Source organism: Mustela lutreola, chromosome 2 (assembly GCF_030435805.1).
Source record: "Mustela lutreola isolate mMusLut2 chromosome 2, mMusLut2.pri, whole genome shotgun sequence".
In the NCBI taxonomy this organism is placed as follows: Eukaryota; Metazoa; Chordata; class Mammalia; order Carnivora; family Mustelidae; genus Mustela; species Mustela lutreola.
Window position 1 is genome coordinate 104,925,773 of NC_081291.1, and position 17,074 is coordinate 104,942,846.

Below are 17,074 nucleotides of genomic sequence, written 5' to 3' on the forward strand. Positions count from 1 at the left end.
CCTCATGACAACAAACATGACTAGTCACCAGGGGACAAATGCCTACATGGGCCAGGTACTGTGCTGGGCATTTCCATGAATGTCTCATGTACATGCCCTAAAAAGAGGTATTCTCATTTACTAGAGAGAAAACAGGGCTGGTGGGTAAGGGAGCTTAGTGTCGGTCACAGAGCTGGTGAGGGTGGGACCCGGCTCTTCTCGGCACATCCTCTCCTGGAAGTGGGAACATGTTCAGTGTTCATGTCTGGGTACGGAGGGCAAGGCAGCCCAGCGAACTGCAGGGACTGCAAGATGGTGATCCCCAAGGGGGGGGGGGGGACCAGAGGCATCTCCAAATCTACCTGCCTTGGGCTAGAGGGGACCCAACCTCCAGACAGGAAGGGAGTAGGGTGCCTGACCGAAGCCCCCCACAGGGCTGTCAAGAACGCAGATACGAACATCCCTGCTTTGGGAAAGAAGCCATGACTTGCTCAACGCTACCACTTCCTGGGGCTACAGTGATATAGGGCTTGTGAAATGAAAAGTCCCTGCCTCCCAAAGGTGTCTGGGGCTCAGAAATGGATAAGTGGCAAAGAAATAAGCTAGACCAAGAGCCAAACGGATTTAATTACTGAAAGACTGTGAGGAGTGTCCATCTGGGAGCAGAACCTGCCCCCAGGGAAACTTGCCTGCATCAAGGGACAAAGTAACAAGAGAATTCAATATCCCCAGTCTTCCCAGTGTGCCTGTGTTTGCCAGGGAGTAAGTGGAGAAGCCAGGGGAGCCCCGGGATCAGTGCAGGCAGCCAGTGACCCAGGATTTAGAAAGGCTCGTTGACTGTCTGCCTCGCTGGCGGAACGAGGAATAATGGCCTTTAGGCAGTCCTGGTGGCTTTCCTCAGCCAAAGCTTTGGTCTAACCCAGGCCCTAGCTGTCAGGCCCATGTACCCTGGCATGTGGCCAGCCACCTGATAAACAGAGAGTGGCTCCGTCTAACTCAGCCACTAGTCTCGCAGGTCCTCCTAGGCACAGGAAAGCTATAAAAAGCACTTCAGGAACAACAAGTAAATCTGTTCTGCTACCCTCCTTTCAGAGTCCATTTCCCTGAGGGGTCAGGAAAGAATCCAGCCTCTGTCAAGCAGCTGGAAGGAGACTTTTCCCTGATTACTGTGGACTTCAACTGATACTCAAGGCTCCCCAGTTCCCAGAGACCTCCATCTCCCACTGAGATTCCAGAAAAAGGTCATGGATATAGCAGCCCTCCCTCCCATCCAGTCTTGTTATTTAAGCCTCATTGGGATGCTTGTGGTTTCCCTGCAGGACTGTTGGCCTGATCCACGCTTTCAAAAGGGCTGCCCAGCCCCCACCCCAAACCCACCAAACCCGGGGCTGTACAGATGCCAAGTCCACCAGGAGCTCATTGAAACAAAGCGCTGGGCATGGGCACGGACTACAGAGCCCCAAAGGAGGGGACAGGAGAGGGGGACACTGTGGGAAGCCCATGATGGGGCTCACTAGGTCCTTTGTACTGGGCGTTAGTGTTTGCTGTGTGGCTGGTCACTTGCATACTGATTTGTCGAAGTCAGTTCATGAGAAAACCAACTCCTAGTGGCTGGGCCCACTGGGTCATCCCTAGCTGGTGCTGAGCCCAGAGACGGAAAATTAGGGAAAAAATTAAAACCACTGGAGAAGAGAACCTCATTGGATTTGACACTTTGAAGGTTTTATTTAAGGAGTATTTGGTGTCCCTCATCCCCTGCCACCTCTCCTGCTTCCTGCCTGGAGAGATCTCTTAACCCAGAGAACACAGAAGAGTCATAAAACCATGGCCTCTGGCTGGAAGTGCCCATAAAGCCTCTGCCTGCCCCACCCCTACCCCCACCATGCCCTGCTCTTCAAGAAGCTTTAGTTATGAGGGGGTGAGGTTCACCTGGCTGACACTTAAACCCAGCTGTCCCAAGGCTGCACCCACCTTCCCCGAACCCCCACCATGGCCCATGTCCTCATCTACAGGCCAGACCTGGAGATACCCAACGACAGTTATACCCTGACTGCTTTTCCTAATCCCTCTTCTCCATGTAAGTCCCGAGCCCTTCTGCCTATCTCCTGCCATTCTCCAACTTGTCCACGGACCTCCCAAATCTTGGCAATGAAGGATAACACCCACTTCCCAAGTAACAGTCAGATACCTTAGCTTGGCCCCTGCGTCCTGCCCATACCGCCCAAGCCTGCCCCAGGCTCCACCCCACTCCCCTCAACTGCTTCCCACCTGCAAAAGGGCAAAGCATGTTCACACCCTCAGACTCACCTACTGCTCTGCACATGTTATGCCCATGGATGGGACCTCCCCATCCTCCCTCCCACACCTGGAAAACCCCTACTCGTGTTCCTCAGCTCAAAGAGAACCCCTCTGTGGTGTGGATCCTTCGTCCCTGGGGCCGCTGGGACACCATGGCCAGCCTGCAGAGCTGCATGGCCAGCGTGTAGAGCTGCATGCCTCACCCTCTGTGGGGCCGACTCATCGCACGTGTTCTCCTCTGCCAACTGGCCCTGGACACTGCCGTTAGCGGGAGAGCCTGTGTGCTCAGGAGCAGACCTGGCTGCTGGAGCCCAGGTGTGAGCCCTCTAAAGAAAGCTCAGTCTGGGAAGAGGGACAGAGATGGAGAGGTGGCCCAGGGTTAAGGAAATCAGACTGGTCCCAGCTAGAAGTGCACAAATGCATCTCTCCTTCAGCAGAAGGGGGACCGAGGGAGAGCATCCCCTCATTCCTTTGCTGGGGCTGGCTCCATGGTGCTGAGCCTATGCACTCCCAGGGCCCCTCACCCAGAAGGGCCCTGTGCTCAGGTTAATCCTTTGCTGTTGTCATCTTCAAATTCTGTTTTTTTTTTTTTTTTTAAGATTTTATTTATTTGTCAGATTGAGAGAGAGAGAGAAAGAAAGCGCACACACACAAGCAGGCAGAGGCAGAGAGAGAAGCAGGCCCCCTGCCGAGCAAGGAGCCTGATGTGGGACTCGATCCCAGAACCCTGGGATCATGACCTGAGCCGAAGACAGTGGCTTAACTGACTGAGCCACCCAGGCGTCCCTCAAATTCTGTATTTTTGAACAAGGACCCCATATTCTGATTTGGCACTGGGCCCCGTAAATTGTGTGGCTGGTTCTGCCCCTGCACCCGCAGGGCCCTGCACGAGCTTGCCTCCCCTGGGCTGGCATGGCACTGGCGGCGGCATCTTGTCCGTTGTGACAGGGGAGTCGCCGCTGCTCTGTGCCAGGCTATTTCCACCCACAGGAAACAAGAACTCCACCCCTCCTTGCAGCAGAGCCAGAGGCCGTGTGACCATGGCCTCCCGGACAGCAAGACAACAGCAGAAGTCTTCTCTCTGAGCTGAAGGGAGGCTGCTGGCCCACCCGTGCGGAAGAGCTGTCCAGGGCGATCAGGGTGGGCAAAGCACCTTCCTTCCATCTCTATTTCGGCTTCTCTATAAATCATCCCAATACATCCAAGCTCTTTTGTTTATGTGGGGAAAAAATGCCACTTATAACCTTTTTGGGGGGACACCTAGGTGGTTCAGTCGGTTAAGCATCTGCCTTCAGCTCAGGTCATGATCTCAGGGTCCTGGGATCGAGCCCCACGTCTGGCTCCTTGCTTAGCAGGAAGCCTGCTTCTCCTTCCTCTGTGATCTCTCTCACTCCCTCTCAAATAAATAAATAAAATCTTTAAAAAACTTTTTTTTAAATAATAAAATAATCTTTTTTTGTCTTCTAGACAATGTCCCTACTTTCCTGAGCTATCCTAGGGAAACCCCAAATCTGTACACAGGGGTGTCTACACAGATGTGGTAAGGATGCCACCCCGGGCTTCCTAGAAAGCTGTCCTTCCGAAGCACACAAGCAGAACGCAGACTCCGGCATCAGGAGTTTCAGATTTGACTGGGTCTTTGCAGCTCAACAGCAGCAGGACTTTCGGCAAGTTTCTCAGGTCCCCCTGGGAGCCCCAGTCTTCCTCACATCAAGTGGGGGAAGTAACGTCTATCTTACAGGTGCTGCAGGAAGCAGACGAAGTCCCTACTGGATGTAGCACAGGGCCCGTCATCAACCCCCACACAATGGTACATGGGTTATTCCCTCCACGGTTAAGAACGACTAGTCAGTGACCACAGTCTGTTACACGCCCACCGCTTGTTAGCTGGGGGATCTCTGGCAGGCTGTGATGTCTCCAACCTCAGGATGCCCAGCAGCAGTGAGCACAGCACCCCGTTCCCCCGGGTGTGTGTGTGCACACTGAATGAGGTAAGGCAAGGAAAGGCACTCAATAAGCCACGATCCCCGTGCAGAGCACCCCCCCCCCCCACTTCTTTGCTATCATACTTTGATCCAAAATGAACCCTCTGGAACAGACAGGAGAGAACAGAATCACAGGCAGCAAGAGGCCAGGGAATGGTGGTCGAGGGTACCAGTATCAGAGCCAGAAAGCCCTGGCTCTGCTTTTCTCACCTGCCAACCTAAGTAACACTACCTTCCCCGCAGGGGAGTGGTGAGGAACACAGAGCAAACTCATTGTCTTTCTTCCCCATCAGCCCCTTAATCCACGCAAAGGTTCTATGCCCTCCACCGCTGTGGTTATCCACCCCACTGGATCAAATCAGAGATGGATGGCTTTCTTCCTAATCTGCAGACAGAAAAAGCGAGGGTCAGATTATCCAAGGCTCAGAGCAAGTTGTCGAAGACTAGGAATGAAGGCCAGTTCTCTCATTCCCACCATACTCTCCCACCTAATTTCATTCCTGCCCAATGAAGATCATGTTTTCAAACGCCAAGGGCACAACGTCAACTTGAGGAAATCTCGTGTGGCAGTGGCCAGGGTGCTGCCTCCTGACTGAAGCCCTCTAACAAGTCCACCTTGCACCCCGGAAACACAGCACAGAACAGGCACCCCACCATGACACAGAGTTGGAAGACAGAATAAAAGCCCCGAAAAGTTCTGATAAGTCATAAAAGTTACCAGAAGCCAAAGAATGATGACCAACGCTAGCAGGTTTAGTTGGGGGTGAGAACTTACTGTGTCCCCGATCTTCAGGCCTTCACACTTCCTCTGGCCGGGGTAGGACACACCGTCCTGGCAGGTAGCAGTGAAGAACAGATTAAGGTCCTCAGGCTGATCCCAGACAGACACCTCCACTTTTGACCGGATGCTCTGAACAGAGAGAGAAGACGGAGCCAAAACCATTTAGAGCAGGCTGCAGCAGAGATGCTCTACACACTGGTCCTCGGAGGCCCACAGGACCGTCCCTAACTCAGGAGCCTCAGGCCAAGGCAAGAGCCACTGGGCTTGGTTCACCACCCATCCCTCATCCTTTCCCTTCTCTGCACACTACACACCACCCTTGCCAGACCTGGCCCGAGCTCTCCCTCCGTGAGCTCAGAGAGGTTGACAGTGGTCCACCTGCCATATGGTAACTTTATCTGCTTCCAGGGGGTGATATTCTGTCCCCACTCACCACTCCAGTCACCTCTCGTCCCACTCAGCTTTGGACACTCAGCTCCTCAAATCTTGCCATGTGCTCCCTAGACTTTAGTAGTTTAATGGGCCTAGGATAGCGTTCCCTCTGTCAATGGCTTCTCTTCCCCTGGCTAGCATCTTGTCAATCTTCCAAACCAGTTCAGCAGGCACTTCCTCCTAGAATCCACCTGGCTGATCCTTGCAATCACACCCACCCTGCATCAGATGAGGGCCACGTTCACTGAGTTTTGAACCATATTCTAAAAGAACAATATCTTACATGGGGATAATGTTCTCAAGATGGCGAATGAAATAAAAGTCAAGCCAAAGTTACCCATCAGAAAAGAAAAAATAAAAGATGAAAAATATCAAGTGTTGGAAAGATGTGTGGAGCCCCTGGGCCTCCACTCTGCTGGTGTGAGTCTGACTGATACAAGCTTTGAGAAAACCATGAGGCACTGTCTACCAAAGCCTAGACCAACCTTGGACTTAGTAATTCACTGTAGGCTTATACCCAATAGAGACACGTACTGACCAGAGACACACATAGCAACATTGTCCACAGCAGCTAGAAACCAGAACCATCCAAATGCCTGTCAATGGTAGAAGAGACCTTTAACAAAAACAATTATGGTGTGTTCACACAGAACACTGTCTAGTAACAATTAATGAAGTATCACTACATCCCATGACATAAATGAATCTTGTAACCCTGCCTGAAAGAAGTCAGACCCAAAGAGGATATATACTGTATGATTCTATTTATATGACATTTAAAAAGAGGCAAAATTAATGGTTACCCTTGGAGCGATAAACAGTAGAAGAGGGCACAATAGGTGGTTCTGGGTATTAGTAATATCGTTTTTTGATCTGGGTGCTGGATTGTCAGAGCTATTTAGCTTGTGAAGAGTTTGTGCAAATTTCTGCACGCCTGTACATTGAAAAACCTGCCATTGAAAATCTCTAAAGAGGGCACACTTTGGTGACTCAGGGCAAAGGAACTGGCTTGGGTCTTACAAAAAATAAATTTGTTTATACATAGATACAAGGACCCCAAGTTCAACAATGACCCCGAGGCCCGCACCCTCCTCTCAGGTGCACTTCAGGGAACATGGCATTGAATAGATGGCTAGCAGAACTGCCTCTTCCTCTTTTGGGTTCTTTTCTTTGTGGTTTTTTTTTCTTTTTTGCTGAGCCTGTAGTGCTAAACTTGAATAAGTTAAATATGCAGTTTTTCCAACAAATTAATGGCTTGTTGAAAATACTCTCTGCAAAAAATAGTCTCCTCCTTTGCAACAAATTGTCCAAGTGCTTCTACAACTCTAAAAATACTCTCTCTTAAATCCACTTCCTCTTGTGCCAGCCTCAATCAGCCAAGAGTTACATGAGTATCTCTCAACATACACAGTGCCCTCCTGCTAAAACACAGTTCTTTACAAAGCTCCCGAACTCACTGAGCAGGGAGCTCCCAGAGCCATATCCTATTTCTCCCTAGTACTGAACACAAGCTTCTATTGAGTGAATGGATGGGTGTTTTTTTTTTTTTTTTTTTTAAAGATTTTATTTATTTATTTGACACAGAGAGATCACAAGTAGACAGAGAGGCAGGCAGAGAGAGAGAGAGGGAAGCAGGCTCCCTGCTGAGCAGAGAGCCCGATGCGGGCCTCGATCCCAGGACCCTGAGATCATGACCTGAGCCGAAGGCAGTGGCTTAACCCACTGAGCCACCCAGGCGCCCTGGATGGGTGTTTTAATGGCAGCTATACTAAGGGGTTTAGACCTAGTGGAAGAAACTTAAAATTATTTTTGAGGCAGGTCAAAAATTTTTTTATTGCTTATACTGTGCCTTTTTTTTTTTTCCTGTGACTTACTCATTCCATAACTAGAAGCTGTATCTCTTCCTCTCTCCCCTTCACCCATTTTGCCCAATCCCCTACCTCCCCTCCCCTCTGGCAACCATCAGTTTGTTCTATTTATAGATCTGATTCTCTTTTTTTTTTTCTTTTAAAGGATTCTACTTATGAGTAGAATCATATAGTATTTGTCTTTTTCAATCTAACTTATTTCACTTAGCACAATACCCTCTAGGACCATCCATGTTGTCACAAATGGCACAATTACCATTTTTCTATGGCTGTGTAATATTCCATTGTGTATATACACCACATCTATCTTATCCACTGTATACTTAGGTTGTTTCCATATCTTGGCTTTTGTAAATAACACTGCAATAAACATAGGGGTACGTGCATCTTTTCAAATTTGTGTTTTCATTTTCTTTGGGTAAATACCCAGTAATGGAATTACTGGACCATAGGGTAATTCTATCTGTAATTTTTTGAGGACACTCCACACTGTTTTCCAAAGTGGCTGCACCAACCTCATTCCCACCAACAGTGTGAGAGGGTTCCCCTTTCTCTACATCCTTGCCAACATCTGTTGTTCCTTGTTAATTCTGGCCATTCTAACCGGTGTGGTATCTCAGTGAGGTTTTGATTTGAATCTCCCTGATGGCTAATGATGATGACCATTTTTTCATGTGTCTGTTGGCCATTTGTAGGACTTCTTTGGGAGAAGTGTCTGTTCATGTCTTCTGCCCATTTTTTGACGTGATTATCTGTTTTTTGGGTGTTGAATTTGAGGAATTTTGTATAGATCTTGGATACCCGCCCTTTGTTGGCAGTGTCATTTGCAAATATCTTCTCCCATTCCGTGGGTTACCTCTTTGTTTTGCTGACTGTTTCCTTTGCTGTGCAGAAGGTTTAAGTCCCAAAAGTTCATTTTCACTTTTGTTTCCTTTGTTTCTGGAGATGTGTCTTGAAAAAAGTTGCTGTGGCCGATGATGAAGAGGTTCCTGCCTATGTACTCCTCTAGGATTCTGATGGATTCCTGTCTCACGTTGAGGTTTTTCATCCATTTTGAGTTTATCTTCGTGTAAGGTGTAAGAGAATGGTAGAGTTTCATTCTTCTGTATATAGCTGAATATTACTCAGCCATCAGAAATGATGAATACCCAACTTTTGCATCAACATGGATGGGGCTGGAGGAGATTATGCTGAGTGAAATAAGTCAAGCAGAGAGAATCAATTATCATATGGTTTCAATTACTAGTGAAGCATAAGGCATAGCATGGAGGACATTAGGAGAAGGAAGGGAAAAATGAAGGGGGGAAATCGGAGGGGGAGATGAACCATGAGCGACTGTGGACTCTGAGAAACAAACCAAGGGTTTTGGAGGGGAAGGGGATACAGGGATGAGTTGGCCTGGTGATGGGTATTAAGGAGGGCATGTACTGCATGGAGCACTGTGTGTTATACATAAACAATGAATTTTGGAACACTACATCAAAAACTAATAACATACGGTATGGTGACTAACATAACATAATAAAAAATAATAATGAAAAAATATATATTTCCTAATTGTGAATAACTATGAGAATGAGGCAGATCAGTGTATCAAAAAAGGGCTAGGTAGATTGGAGCTATGTAAAAAATTACCTAGGGTCAGTCACATAAAACTCCCGTGTCTTGCCAACAAGACATTGGGAGGAAACACTTGTGCTCCCTCCCCAAGATCTGCTGGAGCTGCCTCCTGAACATGTTAATGGGGGATAGAGAACACTGGAGACTGGGATTCCTACTGAATGAACTGGTAACTATGATGGATGGAAATCAAATCTAGGCTACATTCTGGCCATAAGACCCCAAAGCCTTGCGTTGTGATCTAAAGTTTGTATTATTCCTGCTCCCTACAGGAATCAGAAACTCTTAAGATGTTGGGGGCAGGGGACAGGAATCGTGGAGATTATTCAGTTCAACCTGTCAGTTTATGGAAGTGGGAACAGAGGCCAAAGAAAAGGCATCACCCAGGGATATTCAGCTGCTGGCAAGCAGGACAGAACCAGGCCTCCTCCCTGCAGTGTTCCCACCTTGGAAAGTCAGGTGGCATTCTGGTCCTATGCATCTATCTCCTGCAAAAGACTATGGGCTCCCAAAGGGCAGGGCTGTGTTTTGTTTACTTGTTTTCCCCCCAAGATACACATGATGTCTGCCACACATTAGGCCACTGGCATATTATCTGTTGACCGAATAAATGACCACATGGAATGGAGCATAAAATAGAGGATCCAAACTTCAGGCAATGCAGTTCTTGCACATGAAGACCCCTGCAGGATGCCTGGAATTCGATTAACTCCCACCACATCTGCTCCTGAAGATGTTTCCTTACTCCTCATCCTAAGACAAGGAGACAATGTCAAGGATGCCAGAAGTTTAAAGGCTATTAAAATACTCAGGCAGGCTAGGTCACAGCTGCAGTTGCTTTAACTCAGGCCAGCTGTGGAACGGGTGGGCGCAGACTTGATGGCAACGACAAAAAGACAAACACGTGCTTCGCTCGGAGACACATCTTCCACAGCCTCTCCTATTACCCTCCACATGCCAGGCTAGCAGTTTCCAGCTCCTTCTGTTCTTCCCCACTCTGAAAAGAAACCCCCCCGCCCCCTACTCCGCCACCATGATTCTAAGTCCTCATGCCCTTTCTCAATGTGACACAACGCTGGTGCATTGTGTGTGAGCACCGGGAGCCACCCTCCAGGCTCTGGAAGAGAACCTCTCCCAGCACCGACAGCACAGCCAAGCTCCACGCCGCCAAACCCCCTTGGGAGGAGACTTGGTGATTTCTCACAATGAAGAATTTGGTACAGCAAACGAAAATACAGAAATCAAAGCCCAGAGTTGAAGATTTCCCACTATGAGAGCTGTCTACAACAGACTTGAGACTGCAGGACACAGACTTACACATACCCTTCCCATCTTGCTCCCGCCTCAGCCTCGCTAAATCCCACAGCTGTTTCGACTGTTACCTGTGCTTCACCCAAAATTTCTTCAGACTGTCCCCACAGATGGCTGGCCAGCTCTCGGGGGAGGGGGTGGGGGTCGGAGTCAACACCCAAACTTAGTCATCTGCTGCATGACTCACATGGAATCCACCACAAACTGCCGAGACGGCAAGGTAACACAAACAGAAGCAAACGGCCCAGTCACAGCTGGGTTCAGACCCAGGCCAGGGAGAGAAGCAGGTGGAAGGAAAGCCAGAGCTAGGTACGCTAAGTGCATACACACACACACACACACACACACACACACACACACAGTAACAATGGGTCCAGCAGCATCAGGTGGGAGTTCTGGCTCTCACTCTGACTCCTTTAGTTCAGTGTCCAGAGGCTGAGGACAAAAGGCTCCCAGCAAGGAATGGCCCTCAGAAAGGAGGTGACATTCAGCAGGCCTGGGCCCCCTCCCCCACACACGATCTTTTCTCAGACATGCTCTTGGTAGGTCATGTTTCCATTCACCATGGAAATGTGAAAACCACTGAAGATAAGGTGAACCTGGAAACCCTGGCCTGCTGGGTCTGGTGAAGACTTAAAAATCAGAACAGAAAAGAGGATGTCGTATGTGGAAAATGGGGTAGAAGATGGGGAAGGAAGTCTTTGGTTTCTCTCAAGAGGAAGTTCCAAGAGGGAGGGGGGACTGGGGCATTTGTGAGAAGAGGACCTTTAACTGCACTAGAAGATGGGGGTGGGTGGAGGACCAAAAGCCATCCACAAATCCTCACTGCCTTCCAGCTCACCACCTTTTGGATGCTGAAGCTCCAGGAGACCAACTGACAGCCCTGGAGTCCCCCAGTGGCAAGCGCACAACCTCTGGCTCCTGGTCCAGCTGAGCAATATTTCGTAAGTCAGAACAGGACTGCATCAGTAGTCTGACAAAGTCAACACTGGAGAGGCAGAGTTCCAAATACTCACTTGCATATCAGTCACGGCTGGGAAGGTAGTTTTTCCTACCACACGTGTGATGCCATAGTGGATCCTGGGTTAGCCCATAAATGTCTATTTTACATAAGGTTAGGACTAATAGTGCTACTTCAACTATATTTACTTTATGCATAACTTTGTTTTAACAGGAAGAGGCACTCAATTCCAGTGTGGGAATTAGCTGGCCCCATGAGGGGCTGGGTGGATCCTGGAAGCTACAACCCTTGTGGGTCATCGCAAGGAGGGGACAGCTGAGCGTCCCGACTTGCCTGCACAAGAAACTGGGCCTGCCATCTTCCTGAGAAAAGTAGGTCCGAGTCAAGTACTTCCTGGGTCCACAGAACTGAGGGAAAGGAGGAGAGGAAGGAGAAGGGTCTAGGAATCCTGGAGACGAGCTTGGCATGGGGAAGGGACAGCTGGAGCGCATCTGGCGGTGCTCCGCTTCCGCTCACAGGCAGCCAAGTCCGGGTGATGAGTTACAGAGCACAGAACTCACCAGGCCCTCTCAGCCTCCCTCTGAAAGGCCCTGATTACAACCAGACCTAAGTGGGCAGGCAAAGGGCCTGATTCTTACAGTCCATGGCAGTCTGCAGCTCTCTGCGGAGCTCCAAGAGCCTGGGGAATACTGACTGTCCTGCCCACTGGGAGGTGAGGTCAGCAGGCGTGCTTCTCTCTTCCTGCCAACATGCAGGCAGGATCACCTGGGCAACCGGGTGGGTGCAGAGAACCTGTGCCCCCCTCAAGCATAGCGCTCCCGTGGGCCCAAGTTTTCATGAAGTCAGAACCCAGGCATGTCTGGGGGCCATTGGCCTGAGCCTGACTATACCATTTACTGATTACTGGGTTTAATGTTTGTTGAGAATCAAGATGGCAGAGGTAAGAGGAGAGGATGCAGCAAGCAGGATGGTCTCCAGCCCAAACCTGAGTGAAGGAAGAAGGCATCAAACTCAAGAGACTGGCCGCAGAGGGATGCTTGGGGGCTCAGTCAGTTAAGCGTCTGCCTTGGCTCGAGTCATGGTCCCAGGGTCCTGGGATCGAGCCCCGCTTGGATTCCCTATTCAGTGGGCAGCCTGTTCTCCCTCTACCTGCCACTCCCCCTGCTTTGCTCTCTCTCTTTCTCTTTCTGTGTCAAACAAATAAAATCTTAAAAAAAAAAAAGAGAGAGAGAGAGAGTGAGAGAGAGACAGGTAGCAGGAAGCAGAGCCACATACGCCAGCCTAATTCACAGCCCACCTTCGTGCATGTCAGCTCCTGGAGCCTCAGCGGGACAGGGTGGGGTGGGGTGGGGTGGGGTGGCCGTGGGAAAAAACTGATGACTTACATTGTACGCATTGATAATCAGTTGAATGATATTTTTGGAGTCTCCGTGTAAAATCTCCACTGTCGTTCCAGGTATCAGGGCTGTGAAATTCTTGGAAAAAAAAAAGAAAAAGAAAAAGAAAGAAAGAAAGAAGAAATATAAGCCAATTTTCCCCTTCTATACCAACTGCTCTCCTGAGCTAGACCAGTAAGGAGCCCCCAGCACCACACTCTCTCACATCATAAACTGGAGAAGACGTCACAAGCAAGGTGAGAGGACCTGGCTCTGGGGCGCACACATGTGGAAAACCAACCTCTGAAGGTCTGCCTCAAAGGGCCTGGTAAGATCTGTTCCTGAAGCAGAATGTCCTGCTCCTCCCGGGAGACCTCTCCCCTCCCCCCCCCCCCCCCCCCCCCGCAACAGACAACTCTCTGAAATTCCACCCTCCTCTATGAGCAACTTAGTCTTGATATCCTTGCCGTCTTTCCTCAAGTCTACATAGATCTGTATTCCCAGGTTCAGCTCAAGGACGCCCTGAATGTGTTCAGCAGGAGCAAAGGGGGAAGCTCTTCCAAGAGTCTATGGCCTCTTCCCTGAATGGGGAACTGAGATGTGAGTGGTGCCTTCCCAGGGACAGCTGGGTATCTCTGGGTGAAATCCTGGGCACAGGAGGCAGCCTTGAAGTGGCTGCCTCTCCTCTTTCATTTGTCCTAACACCTGAGTAGGTCACATGTTAGACTGCCAGAGACCTCCAGGAACTCCCACTGTCCTCAGCCTGCCTTGGGCCACACCGGCCGACTCCCTGAGTAAGGTGTCCTTGGTTCCAAGCAAGAACGGTTTAGGCCACAGGGGACTGCTTCTGTCTTGAGGTATCTGGAAACACACCCAGTCTAGTCTGTGCAACTGATCCCTCTAGAGATGTTCCTTGTAAACAGACAGGTTTTGTCCTGCTATCTTCCTCTGCACAAGATAAGGAAAACAATCCTCATTCCTTGTTTTCATCTTCTGAAACTGATTCAGACTACAAGAAGAGAAAGAACTCAAGCAGATGCAAGTGGTATTTGATCAGTGATAATCTCAGGCAGAAGCAAGAGAAGACCACAGACAGGGGTTCTTCTGTGGATAGTTAAGAACAGTCTGGAGAGGGGATGGAAGCTCGCTGGTCCGAAGGGCGGGCAGGGCTGGGGGAGGATTGCTGATTCAGTTCTCGTAACTTTTCAAGCCAAAGAAGTCAGAGGGGAGCTGGGCTTTCCATCTCGCTTACACACACTCGCCCTGAGAAACTGGGAGATTTCTAGTTCAAAATGTGACTTGCCCAGATGGTGAGAAAGAACGCATTCACAGGGGAAGTTACAACGACGGTCTAGAGGGTGACCCAGGAAAAGTCTCATAGAGTCAATTCATACACAGACTCCTCTATTCACTCAAGACATCTGTTGCTTTCTTTGGGAATTCCTGTCTCAGACTAAGCCCCTGGTCTGCCCTACTCTGCGAAGAAGGCATAAAACCCCGAATACTGGAGTTAGTAATGTAGCCTGCTCCACTGCCTGGGTTTTCTTTCCGTACATTTTTATTTTATATTGTCCTTCCCTATGACACTGAATATCCATTTCATCACCTGAAAAATGGGAGCTCATATTATTTCTAAAGTTTTTCTCAGGATCAAACTAGATACTGTGTTTACATTGCTTGTAAAGGCATGCACATCTAGGGGAATGCTAATATATTCTTCGATACTGTTATTTTCCACTAGATCAAGACAGGGCTGTGTGGATCTCCTCCCACACAGAGCAAGGCCGTTAACACTCCTCACCCCACTGCCCCACATTCTAATCGCCCGTTCACCTTGGGATCATCATGGGCCCTGGAATCAGGCCATGAGCCTCCCTCACTCCCTCCAGGCATACCTTGTAGAGCATATAATGGCTTTTTGTCACTGCAAAGATGAGGTTGATATTGTTCTCTGCCAACTTCTCTCCAAGCAAGGCAAGGGATGGATAGTCCTAGAGCCAAGGCAAAAAAAGGTCAAGGCTGTACTGTTTCCAACAGGATGAGACCGTGGACCCCAGCTCCAGCATGCACTCGGGAATTCATCAGTTGCTGAGAAAAGCAGCTTCCCCTGGCCACCCTTAATAAGAAAGCCCCAGCTGCGAGCTTCAGACTAAGGAAATACGCCAAGATCTCAGGAAAGGACCCTATGGCACCCCCCAAACTAGATGCATTGCCCCATCCCTCCTAAGCCAAAATGGAGACGTGACAAGGGAGAGAGTCCCACACCTGACGTGTGTCTCCCTCTATCCTTCCAGCAGGGATGGGACAGAGAGGACAGCCGCCCCCCCACCCCCGCCGGAGTCCAGCCACCACACCCTGCGATCTACCATCAGCTCCTGTTATCTTCCCTCAGCTCCTGTTATCTTCCCTCTCTTCCCGAAGACCCCTCCTCCCTATCTCCCTGCCCAGTTTTCCCTCTCTTAAGCCCGGCAGCTGGGCCTGCTGATGTCTGTTACGGGTCTTGCTCACAACTCAGAATAGGCAGAAGAGGCTGCTGACCTCTGGACCAAAAGTTGGCCTGTGGTGGGGGAGGGGAGCCAGGGAGGAGGGGAGGGTGGGGGCTGAGAGGCAGTCCCAAAGGATTTTAATGTCTCAAAGGATTTTAAGGGCTAACATGGGTACAGAGGTCCTCACCAGCTCTACAGTTACCAAGTTTTATGATTATCAGTCCTTTTTCCAGACTTCATTATTCTTGGATAATATGTGAGGCTTGAAACTGGAGAAAATGGGTTTGCCCAGCAAAAAAAGTTGTAAAATATTTCTCTCTAGCCAAACACCAGAATGGATTTGGGAAGGAAAGGGTATAGATTTTTTTTTTTTTTTTTTTTTTACTGCACAGTAAGTATGACAAAATCTTGCTAATTGTTGTATCTGGGAAACAGGTATATAGGAATTCATTTCACTGGTCTACCTACTATTATATATGTTTGAAATTTTGCATAAACTGTTTTAGATGACATGGTCATAGTCACAGACTATGGACAGTGGGAGGTCCTTGAGGCCTCCTATTCTGTGCACACCTCTGCAGCCATACTCCTGACCCGACAGAACTCTGTGCCTCAGGATGCTCATTTCTAGAAGTTACAAAGTTTTACCTTCACTTGTTTTGCCCTATAGCTTCTGTCCCAGTTTTGATCTCTACAGCAACACAGTCCCTGCACTCCTGTAAGGTCACCTCCATCCTCTGGGATCTATCCTGTCTGCCCTGGTCACCTCTTCCTTAACTAGCTTGCATTTAAGTGCACACTGGCTGGAAGATGAAGCAGCTACAGAAATCCGTGAGAAACATTCTAAGTTAATGAGGAGTTCTGGAAGCCCAGTGGGGGAGATGGCACAGAAACCCAATTTCCAGAACAGATTGGAAAGCAGCCCATGAGTAAAGGGCCAGGTGAGCGCTTGGCCCATGGATAGGAGCATGGGAGCGGGGCTGGGGTCCCCGGCCCTCACCATCTGATTGGACACAGTGTACTCGTTGGCCTCATTCAGGTGGCACTGGCCATCATGCGGCTGCACCAGGCCCCCCAGTTTTCCATCCAGCGCGATGTGGGGCACGTCGTCCGTAGTGAACACCAGCAAATGTAGAGCATCCTTTCGCCAGCCAATCTTCTCCTGAGGACAGAACTTTGATGAGTGCCAAGCATCATCATTGGACTGCTGCCCAAGCCTGCCCCAAGACATTGGACAGGGCACAGGCCCATCGCCCAGGGTCAAGGACTGAATCAGAGGCATTTCCCTACATGCACAGCTGGGGGAACACTCATAGAAACCAGAGGAAGGATTCCACAGAGCTGAGAAGAGACACAGCCGGGACTGAGGAAGCCTAAGTGCACAGAGACAGATCTCCACAGCTGGGCCCATACTGGCCCATGTGCCTGGAACCTCCCTCCCAACCATTCTATCTTCCCCGCTCCTTTCAGTTACACCTGAGGGCTACCCTTCTCGATGCTTCCCCTTTTAGCTTCCTTCCCCAGAAAAGCCTTTAGTCCACCTCAACACAAACCCCACGAGGCACTCAGGCTGGCTGGCCTTATCTTAAGAAGACTGATAAAGAACACTTCGGTCCTCCAGCGAGACACAAACTGCTCAGAATGGAGTGTTCCAGTGATTAACGGATCTGTCTTTGGAGGATTTGGTAAAATCTGCCATTTAATCTGGTAGGTGTAAACCACTCTAACTGAGCTACTTTAGTGTTTAAGGTCAATCAGATTAGCTCTGTCCTCCCTTCTCTGCTTCTTGCATCCACTCCAGTCAGAGGCACAGCTGAACACCTGTAAGGGAAAGACTCTATTTCTCAGACTGAGACACTGTGGCTCCGATGTGACACAAAATAGTGAAAGGGCATCCCGAATACCACTCTGTTGGTAGCAGAGTGAACACATGAAGTATTAAACATGCTGAGCGTTATCTACACATGCACACTTGAC

The 17,074-nt window shown here is 49.4% G+C and overlaps 1 protein-coding gene and 1 long non-coding RNA gene across 3 annotated transcripts in view; one reads left to right on the forward strand and one right to left on the reverse strand.

Annotated features, from left to right (window-relative positions):
* ITGB5 (integrin subunit beta 5) overlaps positions 1-17,074 on the reverse strand; it is a 113,547-nt gene that overhangs the window by 31,759 nt on the left and 64,714 nt on the right. Inside the window, exons 6-9 of one of the 2 annotated variants that reach the window (XM_059162927.1) lie at positions 16,098-16,259; positions 14,507-14,602; positions 12,621-12,710; positions 5,038-5,172 (exon numbers count right to left, since the gene is read on the reverse strand). In XM_059162927.1, the coding sequence (XP_059018910.1) occupies positions 5,038-5,172; positions 12,621-12,710; positions 14,507-14,602; positions 16,098-16,259 (483 nt within the window). The remainder of the gene's footprint in view (positions 1-5,037; positions 5,173-12,620; positions 12,711-14,506; positions 14,603-16,097; positions 16,260-17,074) is intronic. The other variant, XM_059162928.1, reaches the window with a different exon arrangement.
* On the forward strand, positions 12,704-15,560 carry LOC131824646 (uncharacterized). The gene is made up of 2 exons (XR_009350921.1): positions 12,704-12,939; positions 14,906-15,560. It is a non-coding gene; the product is annotated as an uncharacterized LOC131824646 (long non-coding RNA).